General features: G+C 39.5%; 1 protein-coding gene across 3 annotated transcripts in view; it reads left to right on the forward strand.

Moving 5' to 3' along the window:
- The window catches only part of LOC126252129 (ubiquitin carboxyl-terminal hydrolase 8-like), a 247,740-nt gene that overhangs the window by 154,729 nt on the left and 78,606 nt on the right, over positions 1-14,405 (forward strand). For all 3 annotated transcript variants that reach the window (XM_049952998.1, XM_049953005.1, XM_049953013.1), the window contains 2 exons: positions 2,821-2,906; positions 3,000-3,131. In XM_049952998.1, coding sequence (XP_049808955.1) covers positions 2,821-2,906; positions 3,000-3,131 — 218 coding nt within the window. The remainder of the gene's footprint in view (positions 1-2,820; positions 2,907-2,999; positions 3,132-14,405) is intronic.

Raw genomic sequence — 14,405 nt, forward strand, 5'->3', positions numbered from 1 at the left:
TACCATTATATAATCTATCTGATACCTTTTAGTATCTCCGGGATTCTTCCATGTATACAATCTTCGTTTATGATTCTTGAACCAAGTGTTAGCTATGATTAAGTTATGCTCTGTGCAAAATTCTACCAGACGGCTTCCTCTTTCATTTCTTAGTTCCAATCCGTATTCACCTATTATGTTTCCTTCTCTCCCTTTTCCTACACTTGAATTCCAGTCACCCATGACTATTAAATTTTTGTCTCCCTTCACTATCTGAATAATTTCTTTTATCTCATCATACATTTCATCAATTTCTTCATCATCTGCAGAGCTAGTTGGCATATAAACTTGTACTACTGTAGTAGGCGTGAGCTTCGTGTCTATCTTGGCCATAATAATGCGTTCACTATGCTGATTGTAGTAGCTTACCCACACGCCTATTTTTTTTATTCATTATTAAACCTACTCCTGCATTACCCCTATTTGATTTTGTATTTATAAACCTGTATTCACCTGACCAAAAGTCTTGTTCCTCATGCCACCGAACTTCACTAATTCCCACTATATCTAACTTTAACCTATCCATTTCCCTTTTTAAATTTTCTAACCTACCTACTCAATTAAGGAATCTGACATTCCACACTCCGATCCGTAGAAGGCCAGTTTTCTTTCTCCTGATAACAACGTCCTCTTGAGTAGTCCCCGCCCGGAGATCCAAATGGGGGACTATTTTACCTCCGGAATATTTTACCCAATAGGACGCCATCATCATTTAACCATACAGAAAAGCTGCATGCCCTCGGGAAAAATTACGGCTGTAATTTCCCGTTGCTTTCAGCCGTTCGCAGTACCAGCACAGCAAGGCCGTTTTGGTTAGTGTTACAAGGCCAGATCAGTCAATCACCGAGACTGTTGCCCCAGCAACTACTGAAAAGGCTGCTGCCCCTCTTCAGGAACCACACGTTTGTCTGGCCCTTCAACAGATACCCCTCCGTTGTGGTTGCACCTACGGTACGGCCATCTGTATCACTGAGGCACGCAAGCCTCCCCACCAACGGCAAGGTCCATGGTTCATGGGGGGGAAAATAGCCATATATGATTTAATATTTGGCATTGCACATTCAGTGTACATTCTTCCAAAATCAGTGTCACTGTAACTAATTGGTATGCAGAAGTGTAAACAGATGTAGGACGTATGATGCTGACACATGCCATTGTTACACAGCCACCGAGGCTCATATATGAGGGGGGACCCAAAAGTAACAGGAATCTTAATGCTGCACATCGTGTACTTGTAGTAGCAGGTTGCGCCGCCAGAGGGTTGTAGTAGGAGCTCTGCTGAGTCATTCTGCCACGCGACATCACCCAACAGTGAGAAGTGTGGTTTCTTTGACAGTTCTTTGAGTGTGCGTCCAGTGCAGACGTGACACGAGGAAATGGCTAGTTCTTACAAACAACGTGCGGCAGGCGAGTTTTGTTTCTTGCTTGGCGTGAACTCAGCAGAAACTGTTGCGATGATTCAGACAGCCTACAGATACCACGCTCGTAGTAAAATGCAAGGGTATGAATGGTTTTCTCGGTTTAAAAAGGGAGAAATGGTGGTTGAAGATCAGCCCCGTTCCAGTCGACCTTCAACTGATCGAAGCGAAGACAACATCAGCAAAATCCGAGATCTCATCAGTGAAGATCGACGCAGGACAATCGACCAACTCAAGAACTTGTCTGGGTTGCCCTGGAGCTCAATTCAGCGCATCTTGACCATCGACTTGGGGATGCGAGGAGTGGCAGCAAAATTCGTGCTGAAGCTTGTTACTGGAGATCATAGGGATCGTTGCATTCAAGCCTGTCTCGAAATGAAGGATGCGTTCAAAGATGATCCACATTTTTTCAAACAATTCATTACAGGTGATGAGGCATGGTGCTATGGGTACGATCCAGAAAGTAAACAACAGTCATCACAATGGAAGTCACCTGGCTAACCTCTACCAAAAAAAGCTCAACAAGTGAAATCGAATGTGAAAACGATGTTGATCTGTTTTTTTACATAAAAGGGATCGTACACTCTGAATTTGCCCCTGAAAACCAGACAGTAAACCAACAATTCTATTTGGAGGTTATGAAATGGCTTTGCAGAAGTTTGTCGCGAAGACATCCGGCTTTGTGGGATTCTGGCATGTGGTTCCTGCATCATGACAACATTCCCGCACACACAGCTCTCAGCATTCGCCAGTTTTTGGCCTCAACGAAGACGACTACCTTGACCCATGCACCCTATTCACCAGATTTTGCACCCTCGGACCTCTTCCTATTCCCAAGGATGAAAAGAGACTTGAGAGGGAAGCATTTTGTGGATGTGGAAGGTGTAAAACGCAATGTCATGAAAGTGCTAGCAGGTATCAAAGAGGACGAATTTAAAAGGTTCTTCGAACACTGGAATGAACGGTTGGACAAGTGTATTAATGCTAATGGAGAGTACTTCGTAGAATATTAAGGTTGTATTTGAAAACAATAAAGTATATGCTTTCTAGAAAGAAATTCCGGTTGTTTTTGGGTCCCACCTCGTATTTGCCTTACCTAGACGAAGTAGTAAGCTACCCACAGTGTTGCAGAAACAAAGATATATTTTGCTGTATTTGTAGAACAAAAGTAAACATTCAGAGGGAAAACCTCATAAATTGTTGTTGTTTGCTTTTTTATTATAATTTCATGTGAAATATTCTCTAGACCTGCAAGGGACTTTGGAATCTTAGTAAATATGTTGATTAATTAAAGTAACTATGTTGATTAATGTAACAGTTCTGTGAAAAATATAAATGTTGTCAATTTCCATTTTTCCACTAGGTGTTTATTACACCCACCTCAGACATGATGGTCCTTCAACTTCTAGCCCAATGAAACGATCCCATTCATCTCCAGACTTAGCTAAGGTAAGTAAATACAGGAATTAGCTCCATACTGAAATCTTTGTCTTAGAACATGCTGTAATGTTGTATTAAATTGGTTTTATAAACTTTTCTTAGCTGGATGAACCTGATCGGAGCACCAAAACACCCCAAGTCGACAGGACAAGCAAACCTGGAATTGTTTCTCGACCAAATGAGATGTTCTACACCCCTCACCAGAAGAAATTGTACTCTGTTTATGGTGTTGTGGTAAGTTGTGGCTCATTAACTATCAGTGAAAATTTTGCTTGAGGCTTAATCCATTCAGACCTGAATTTTTTTTCTGGAGGGAAGAAAATATTTGTTTTTGGTAATGCTCTTAAATGATTTTTTAATGATTTTACATGCAACAATTGTACAAAAATGTGTATCAGTTTTCATGACATACTTTGTACACTTGGCTTCATTTTACATACATCTACATATATGGACTAAAATAACTAATTATGGAATATTCTCTGTTGTAATCAATAGTAAAATGATCATCTAATAATTACCAAGCAAAGTAACAATAACAGTATTCAATTATACTGTGGAATACAGCGAACCAAGCTGGTGCTCACGAGCAGCAATGCACGCTGCTATGTTGACTTGCTGATATTTTCAAAGTGATGCCCAACAGTTGGCAGTACTTACATATGATAAAAAGGTTGAACATTCTGAAATGTGTACCTCAGGTTTCCATTGGGAAAAAATACTTATGTTTCAGCTAAGACACAGTAAAAGATAATGTACGCAGTTGTAGCCAGAGGGTCTGAAAGTGTTACACCTGAAGGAATACTACTTGTCTTTAGTATATTTATCTACCTATTCCATGGGTCATAACGGCAATCTCTGTCTATAATGTGGAATGAGTCATTTTTTACAATAGTAATACAGTTTCCATTGAAAAATGTTGATCAATCACAAAGAGTGGTCATTTAGTTTGATGAAATGGAGACTGGCTGCACCATTTCCTTTTGGCTGCTTCAGCAGCTTGCTGCATTGCTGTAGGGATTCAAATGTCTACCAGGCCTGCAGAAATGTACCTGCAAATAAACAAAAGATTAATTATGCAACCTTATTTCTTTGAGATAGTAAATTCTCTGTCTCATGCCATAATGCTCCTGGATCCCCCCCCACCAACTACACACACACACACACATTGTTAATATTATTAAACATTCAGAAGTTATCTGTATAGTGGAAGGAGCTGTAAATTGAATTCCTACTCAACCCAACTTGCCACCTTCCTCAATGTTGACCTTCACCTCACCAGTACCTCTGTTCATACCAAACCTACCATCCACCAGCAATACCTCCACTTCGACAGCTGCCACCCATTCAACTCCAAAAGTCCCTTCCATACAGTCTAGCCACCCATTACCGTCGCATCTGTAGTGACAAGCGGTCACTCTCAAAGTATACAGAGGGTCTCATTGAGGCCTTCACAGACCATAATTACTGTACCAACCTTCTACAAATCAGATCTCCTGTGCTTTCTGTCTTCAGTCACCCACCACCTCCCAAAATCCCACTGTCCAGCCACAGAGGACCATTCCCTCCGTGACTCATCACCGCCCATGACTGGAGCAACTAAATCACATTCTCCACTAGGGTTTCAACTACCTCTTGACATGCCCTGGAATAAGGAATTTCCTGCCCATTATCCTTCCCACCCCTGCCGATAGTGGTATTCGGCTGACCATCGAACCTATACAGTATCCTTGTCCATCTCTATACAACCCCCGCTCCCAACCCCTAGCAGGTATTGAGATAAGTGATTGCTAAATAGAAAAGTGACTGCAATCTCTTAGTAGAGGAAAAACATTAGGACTAAATGAGATACCTGTAAGATTCTCCAGATATTATCTGAAAGAACATACTCCCCCTCTAGTAGCAGCTTATTGTAGGTCACTGGAACAACAAAGAATTCCTAGTGACTGTAAAAAAATGCAGGTCATTTCAATTTTCAAGAAGAGTCGTGGGACAGATGCACCTAACTATAAGCCTATATCGCTGATGTCACTCTGTTGTACAATTATGGCACTTGTTTTCTGCTCACATATTAAGACATTCTTGGAGACCAAAAATGTCAATATGGACTCCACAAACAATGTAATGTTCTTATGAAACTCGGCTCACTCTGTCCCTCCACGAGATCCAGAATGCCATAGACATCAGTACTCGGCCTCATGCCGTGTGCCTTGACTTCAGGAAGACATTTGATTCAGTTCCACACTGTCATTGCTGTCAGTCGTAACAGAACAAAATTGACAAGTATGAAGATAATTTTAGGAGCACCCCGAGGAACTGTAAAATGACCTTTTCTGTTTCATTATATATAGAAGATCTAGTGAATACTGTCAGAAGCTCCCTGAGGCTGTTTGTAGATGATGCAGTTGTCTGTAAGTAGGTAACAGTGTGAGGAGATTGTTGTGAACTGTAGGAAGACCTACAGAGGATTAATGAATGGTGGAGGAATGGCTGTTGTCGCTGAACATAAATAAATGCAACATATTTCAGATACATAGGAGAAGTTACCAACTACTGTACAATTACACATTATTGGTGACAGATTGCTAGAAACAGTAGGAATAACCATTCGGAGAGACAAAAAGTAGTACGATCACATAAAACAAATAGTAGGAAGAGGAGAATCTTAAAGGCATGGTATTTACTCATGAAAGTGGTTGCTTACAAAATACCTGTTCAACTGATTCTTGAGTATTGTTTATCAGTCTGGGACAGTTACCAAGTAGGGTTAATAGATTAAATAGACATGGACTAATCAAGAGTAGCAGGCTTTGTGATGTGTCTTTTACCTGGTGTGAGAGGGTTATGGAATTGCTCAACAAGCTCCAGCAGGTGATGCTACAGGAGAGACATTGTGCATTATCATGAGATTTACTATTGAAATTGAGAGAGTATGTGCCATGAAGAGATCGGCAACTTCTTACTTCCTCCACATATATCTCACAAAATGACCACAGTGACAGAATTTGAGAAATTAGAGCTAATGCAGAAGTTTATCAATAGTAATTCTTCCCATGTATCATTTACCAATGGAAAGGATATTAGATAGTTGCACTAGAATTACCCTCCACCTCACACTGTAAAGTGGTTTGTGGCATAGAACTGTTCCTGCTTCATCGGCAGCAAATAACTCGTTAGTTATAATGTCGTGTCATGTGACTAGGGCCTCCCGTCGGGTAGACTGTTCGCCGGATGCAAGTCTTTCGATTTGACGCCACTTCGGCAACTTGCGCGTCGATAGGTATGAAATGATGATGATTAGGACAACACAACACCCAGTCCCTGAGCGGAGAAAATCTCCGACCCAGCCGGGAATCGAACACGGGCCTTAAGGACTGACATTCTGTCGTGCTGACCACTCAGCTACTGGGAGCGGACATTAGTTACAATAATGAGTCTGGACCCAATATTGATCCCTGTGCCATACCAAATCTGATTATTCCCTATTCTGAAGTAACTGTTTCATTGTATACACATATCTGTGTCCTCTTGGGTACATATAATGGACCTGCAGTGCAGGAAAAGACAGATTGCTACTTACCATAAAGAAGACACGTCAAGTTGTAGACAGGCACAGTTAAAAGATGCTTACATACAGCTTTTGGCCACAGCCCTCGTCAGTAAAACAAACACACACACACACACACACACACACACACACACAGTGTTTAGCTGATATGAAGGCTGGTCAAAGAAGAACACTGTGGGTATGATAGGGGTTAGACAGAGGTGCCCTGAGGCAGCAGTAGGATGTCAGCAGGTTGGATAACTTATGGAGGTGGTGTCTAGAATGCTCCTCCAGGTGTTGGGGAGCAAAGGATTCAGTTTCAGATATGTGATGTCTGGAGTAGGGATTGCAGAGTAGTAGTATCTTGTGGAGGGAGCAGAGGTGGTTCTGGGACACCTGTGCCATGGAAATGTGTTTTTTCCGTACCAGGTTTGTGAGAGCCAGGGATTGGCAGAATCTGAAAAGGTGTAGGTCATTGTGAAAGTAGGGATGGGATCCAGAGAAAGGAATCTTTGCTGTTAGTCCATTTGGGGGGGGGGGGGGGGGGGATTCCATGGTTTGAGAAACAGGATGTGGCACTGGGTTTTAGCCAGGGAAAGGGATATGTTTCTGAACTGGTGCAGAAACATGGAGCAAGGGTCCATTGTGGCAGGAATGGCATAAAGGAAATGGGAATGACACAGAAATGGGCAAAATAGGGGTTCATGGTTGTGTGAGGAGCTGGATAAGAGGAAAGAAGCATAAAGATGTGTAAAAATACACAGAGACATGCAGAAACATGCACAGACACCCAATAATATGCACAGATATGTAAAAATATGCACAAATACATAAAAATAAGCAAAAACATGTGAAACCACATAAAACATGCACAAATATGTTAAAAGTGTACAGAAATGTGGGTGAAAAAGAACACTGATGTGTGGAAAACAAAATGCAGAAGTATGTCAGGATGAGAGATGAAGTGGAATCAATAGGAATAAATGTAATTATAACTATTGGAGGAGAGAATCTGGGGCATTTGATGCTGCATCAACAATCTGTGCAGTCACAAATTCTGTGTTGCACGTGGACGATCTTGAATACAGTGTGGCTCGGAAGTAGATGCGCATTGTAAAATGGTGAATAAACAAAGGAAAGAAGAATAGAATGGAAACTGAAAACAGTAATACTATAGATAAGGGTACCAGAGGAATACTTCACAGGGTTGTGGGATGGAAGAAAGCTGTTCTGCAAAAATCAAACAATGGGAACTCCAGGTAGGAATGTCAACAATGTAAGAAAAGACTGATTGCTACTTGCCATAAAGAAGACACGCCAAGTTGCAGTCAGGCACAATTAAAAGATGCTCACATATAGCTTTTGGCCACAGCCTTTGTCAGTGTGTGTGTGTGTGTGTGTGTGTGTGTGTGTGTGTGTGTGAGAGAGAGAGAGAGAGAGAGAGAGAGAGAGAGAGAGAGACACACACACACACACACACAAGCAAGCACATCTGTGTATCTGGATAGGTAACACATCTACTCACCAAACAGTTGTAGGACAAAACAAATGTAAAGATTAAGTGAATGTGCAAGCTTTTGGATCCAATGACTCTTTCTTCTGGCAGAAGGGTTGAAGGGGGATAGGGAGGAACTGGGATGAAGGAAATGTACTGGTGAGGTTCAGGAAGTGGGGAGAGTTAAGAAAAGTTGCCCAGAACCCAGGGTTGAGAACCTCAAATGTTGGTGCAGTCCCCAAGAATCAGTCTTCTTTTCTCATCCCATCCATTAAGTGTCCCTGACCCAAGGTTCTGGACAACTTCTCCTAATGCTCCCTGTTTTTCTAAACATTACTTATCCTTTTTCTTGAGCCTACTTCCTTCCCCTTCAACCCTTCAGCTAGAAAAAAAAAAAGCCGCTGGCTCTGAAAGCTTGCACATATACTTAACCATTATATACATTTTCTCCTGCCGCTGCTTGGTGAGTAGATACTTTAATCCATCCAGTTGCATTATATTTTCAAAAATTTATTATTTTTGTTGATATATTAGCTCTATTAGATACATAGGATGACAAGAAGTTGCCACCAAGAACTATGACACATTAATATTTGAGCATATCGAAGAGGATACTGTGAAGTGCACCATTGCACAACTGCAAAAGTTTTAGCAAAATTTGGATGGTAGCAGTTATGTGTAATGTAGCTTTTATATTTGAATCCAGAGTATGATTTTCTTGTATTGAAGTGAAGTATGTCTGTTTAAATGCAGTGGAAGCTGTACTTACTTATCCTAATCTTCAATCATCTACCGTAACCCCTTTTATGAAGTTATCAGCTGCAGAGATAAAGTACTGGATATCTCTCAGTTTTCACTTTTTTTATACACTGAAGAATCCTTTTTTGTCTTCCATTAAATTAAATTAATTCTTAATGTTTAATAATGATATAAAAATGGCATAAGGCTATCCCTTTATCACTAGTTACATTAATAACAAATTAAGGCAAAGGCAGTTTAGTTAATTACAGTAATAATATATAAACCTGATTACCTTATTAACTGTACCTGTTATTAAATTATATAAATTTGAATTAAGGTTTTCATGTATCAGGTTGCAATCATAACTGCATATACAAATATGCACTTTTTTTAGGTGACAGCCATAGAGTAAAAATAGCTGTTACATATTAATATTGCAAGTAAAAGAAAATAATTAACACCTGAAATAAAATACAATTAACAATTTTGAAGTAAGAGGTTTCAAATATAGGTACATGTAAACTCTATCATTGGCTATCTAAATGAAGGATGGTATTAAATCCCAGTATCTCACATCTTATAATTGTAAACACTTTACTATGTATGTTACTTTGCCATGTGTAATATATTAAGCTGTTTGTCAACTGAATATTGCCACTAGTTTCTGTAAGACTGGAATATGGATTATTTGTATCCTACTACATTCTTTATTAATTGTAATAGGTACTTTTGCAAATACAGTCTGTTTCATGGGTTAAGCTCTACACACCGTATAGCAGTTGGACAAAGCTTCTTAAGTAGGAGCTCTCATTATAGAAACCCTACAAGTGCCTCTCGTTCATATGTGTGAGCCACGTGAGTAAAGCAGTTGTGTTTAAGGTGGGCAGCCTTGTTGCTGCAGTAGTCTTCTGTGGTGCTTCAGAAATGGTGCTCTTAGTTAGGTACCGAATAAGTTTCTCTGCGTACAATATTTTATTTTTTGCACTCAAGAAAGTAAGTTTAGTTTAAGGCTGCTTACATTTGAGAGTTCATTTATTTTCAGTGAATTCCTCAACTTATTATTTTAGAAGGCCACATTCCTATAGAGAATCTTTACTGAAATCATTTTTAATCTGTTTCTAAAGCTCCATTTTTTTCCATCATCTTTTCATGTCACATGCTAAAAAACTTTTCATCTCTTTGTAACTAATAAATCAAACATCCTGTCTGATCTGTTTTACATGTTCTAATGTTGGTCTACCCTTATTTCTGTCCCTTCTATTAATTCTTTGTTCCTTTTAAAGCTTTCTGCAGAAAAGCAGAAGCTATGTTTAACACTATTTGTGAAAGTGGAATCGTGCTTAAAATGTGCAGAATGTTGGGGAACTGTAGTCCATAATGCAGTTAAAATACTTTTAACTATTTTTTTCTGATGCACTTTTTCTAGAAACTTTTTTAATGATATTGGTTGAGTTGTTAATAGTTTCTAGGTGACTGAACAAAAAACATATATTTATGGTGTTCTTTCGTGAAGGTAACAGAAATTATTTGCAAAAATTCTCTCCTAATGTGTTCTCATTGCCCAAGGGCTTTTAGTATTGATTTCCTTGAAACTTGTCTTAAAAAGATTTCTCGAAGTCTGTTTAGTTCCAAGCAAAGTGGTGATTCATATCATAATTGCTCCATTGTATTATTTTGTTCCTGACTTGCAATTGGTTAATTATGCTATATCCACTTCAAAAGCCAGGTTCATCCTTTGTTTGAGTGAAATCTGTTTTTTTTCCCCCCAATGCTAGGTTTAATGAATATCCTGTACACTTTAAACCGCTTTGTAGTTGTTTATACTTTGTCTGTCTCATCAAGAAAAAACCTGGCATTCAATTTGTTGGAGAGAGGAATGTTAGATCCCTTAATCAGGTGTGTAGATTAGAGAATGTAAAAAGTGAAATGGATAGGTTGAAGCTAGATATATTGGGAATTAGTGAAATGCAATGGCAAGAACAACAGCACTTTTGATCAGGTTAGTACAGAGTTATCAACTCAAAATCAGATAGGGCTCATGCAGAAATAGACCTAATAACAAATAAGAAAATAGGATTGCAGGTAAACTACTATGGACAATACAGAGAACAAATTATTGTAACCAAGATAGACATGAAGCCAACACCTGCCACAGTAGTACAAGATTATGTGCCAACTAACTCTACAGATGAATTGATTAAAAGAATGTATGATGAGAGTAAAAAAATCTTCGGATAATTGAACAAGAGAAAAATTTAATTGTTAAGGTTGATTGGAATTCAGTAGTAGGAAAAGGAAGAGAAGGAAAAGTATTAGGATAACGTGGGCTGGCAGAAAGGGATGACAGAGGAAGCTGCCTTGTAGAATTTTACACATAGTATAATTTATTCATTGCTGCCAAATGGTTTAAGAATCATGAAAGATGGTTGTATGAGTGGAAGAGTCATAGGAACACTGAAAGGTATAAGATTGATTATATAATACTAAGACAGAGATTTTGAAACTAAATTTTAAACTGTAAGGCATTTCCAGGGGCATATGTGGACTCTGACCATAATTTATTGGCTGTGAATTGCATATTACAACTGAATCGATAAAATCAGAACCCCCTTATTTTGAGTGCCAAAAATTTTTGAGGGGAAGCAAAAAACATGATTATCAGAAGGACCAATAATTGAAAGTTGATCAGAAAAATCCCACATTTTCTACTACATGGTGTGTTATTGTAGTTCCAAAAGGTTGCACATTCCTGTTACAGGAACTGCTATACTAATAACTATAACTACTGGACGTAAGGGGTTTCTGCTCAAAGGTGTTGATATGATGGTTTCTACCTCAAATGAATTGCAACAAATAGAATTTTAGTGTGATTTATTAATGCAATAACAACAAAATAGTGTATAATACATTCTATCACCACTCACAACATAAACAAACAGTAATGCATTGTTACATATCTGTTTTCTTCCACTTGAAGTGTTTTGCCTATATATATATATATATAATAGAGGGAAACATTCCACGTAGGAAAAATATATCTAAAAACAAAGATGATGTGACTTACCAAATGAAAGTGCTGGCAGGTCGACAGACACACAAACAAACACAAACATACACACAAAATTCAAGCTTTCGCAACAAACTGTTGCCTCATCAGGAGAGAGGGAAGGAGAGGGAAAGACGAAAGGATGTGGGTTTTAAGGGAGAGGGTAAGGAGTCATTCCAATCCCGGGAGCGGAAAGACTTACCTTAGGGGGGGGAAAAAAAGGACGGGTATACACTCGCACACACACACATATCCATCCACACATATACAGACACAAGCAGATGTCTGCTTGTGTCTGTATATGTGTGGATGGATATGTGTGTGTGTGTGTGTGCGAGTGTATACCCGTCCTTTTTTTTTCCCCCTAAGGTAAGTCTTTCCGCTCCCGGGATTGGAATGACTCCTTACCCTCTCCCTTAAAACCCACATCCTTTCGTCTTTCCCTCTCCTTCCCTCTTTCCTGATGAGGCAACAGTTTGTTGCGAAAGCTTGAATTTTGTGTGTATGTTTGTGTTTGTTTGTGTGTCTGTCGACCTGCCAGCACTTTCATTTGGTAAGTCACATCATCTTTGTTTATGTGTGTGTGTGTGTGTTAGTTCCTTTGGTTTGCTTGTTTTCCCTTCATTCTTATCCTTCTCTGTTATTCTAGGCTGCCTACAAGCAAAGACTTTCACTTCAATAAGATTTTGAAGGTGTGCATGTTGTTCATTTTTAGGTGAAAAAGAAATGAATTTATTATAAATTTTGTCTTGATCTTCATCTGAAACATGTTTACGGCATCTTATGCAGCATCTGAAAAACTACACTGAAGCACCAAAGAAACTGGTATAGCCACGCGTATTCAAATACAGACATACGTAAGCGGGCAGAATGAGGCGCTGCGGTCGGCAACATCTACAGGGTGTTCCAGAGTAATGTGTACACTCTTTGAAACTGAACACCTCTTTAATGAAAGGGGTTAGAAATACAATTTTAGTGGTGTTAGGTGCCTCATGGTCCGACTTAAAGTGGTGAATGTTCACCAGTTGGTGTCTGTCCATCGTAATACACCATCAATGATGAATTACAACTGAACGACATGCCAACGTTATTGTTTCCAACAAAATAGCATCCCAGGCTTGCTCAATTTGCTCTTTAAGATCATCCAGTCTGTGTGGTCTTGCAGTGTAAACTGTGTTCTTGAGAGTAACCCACAGAAAGTATTCTAGAGTAGTTACATGTGGAGATTGAGCGGGATACTCCACACTCTCTCTTTGTCCTATCCATCTGGCAGAGAATGTATGATTGAGAAATGCCCTCATATCCAGGTGAAAGCGATGTGGTGCCCCATCCTGTTGAAAGTAATAATCTTCATTTCGAAATACAGTGCTAAGACCAGGAGTTATCATTTCCAACATTTCCAATTAACCCTCTAGAAGACAGACCACACCAGACAGTTACTCCTGGTAGTTTAACATGCCTTTCGTCAGTTACATATGAATTCTCCCTGGCCCAGTACATGCTATTATGGCGGTTAATTGTTCCATCAAGTTTAAACATCACTTCATCTGATCAAAGAATTCAATACTGGAAACGTTGCTGTTCTTCATACCTGTTAATGAACCACTCACAAAATTTGCTTCACCTAGGATCATCCTTGTTAAGAGCATGGAGAAGTCTTGGAATGTAAGGCTTAAAATTCTGAGACCGCAAAGTTCTATCAACACTGATTCTGCAGATCCCAGTCTCATGAGAGAATTGCCTCACAGATTTCTTCAGGGATCATGTGTATGCCTGGATTACTGCACCAACACTCTCATTGTCTGGTGAACTTCTCTTTCATCCACTATGTCCCTTCTTCAGCTTCAAACTTATCTCTGATTCTTGTAATTGTTACTCTTGTCGGTGGTGGTGTTCCAAATTCAACTGTCCAACGTTGGCATACCACACTCATATACCCTGTTTTCCAGTAATACTTCAGCACTCTTTTCCGTTGTTCAAATGAGGACGCCATGTTTGCTGACAATCCTGAAACAAAAGAAAGGATTGTTATGTTTTTCACCACCTTCTAAATTATTACCTATAAAAATTGTATTTCTGTCTCCTTTAATTAAAGAGATATTCTGTTTCCAAGAGTGTATACATTATTTTGGGACACCCTGTGTATAAGACAACGAGTGTCTGGCACAGTTATTAGGTCAATTGCTGCTGCTGCTACAATGGCAAGTTATCAAGATTTAATTTAATTTGAAAGTGGTGTTATAGTCAGTGCATGAGCGGTGGAACATAGCTCCTCTGAGGCAGCGATGAAGTGGGGATCTTCCCGTATGATTATTTCACAAGTGTACCATGAATATATGGAATCCAGTAAAACATCAAATCTCCAACATCGCTACAGCTGGAAAAAGATCTTGTAGGGAACACCGACAACTGAAGAGAATCGTTCAGTGTGATAGAAGTGCAACCCTTCTGCAAATTGCTGCAGATTTCAGTGCTGGGCCATCAACAAGTGTCAGCTTACGAACCGTTTATCGAAACATCATCGATGTAGGCATTTGGAGCCGAAGGCCAACTCGTGTACCCTTTATGACTGAACGACACAAAGCTTTATGCCTCGCCTGGGCCCATCAACACCAACATTGAACTGTTGATGACTGGAAACATGTTGTGTCATTGGATGAGTCCTGTTTCAAATTGTAT

This window comes from Schistocerca nitens, chromosome 1 (genome assembly GCF_023898315.1).
Source record: "Schistocerca nitens isolate TAMUIC-IGC-003100 chromosome 1, iqSchNite1.1, whole genome shotgun sequence".
Lineage (NCBI taxonomy): Eukaryota > Metazoa > Arthropoda > Insecta > Orthoptera > Acrididae > Schistocerca > Schistocerca nitens.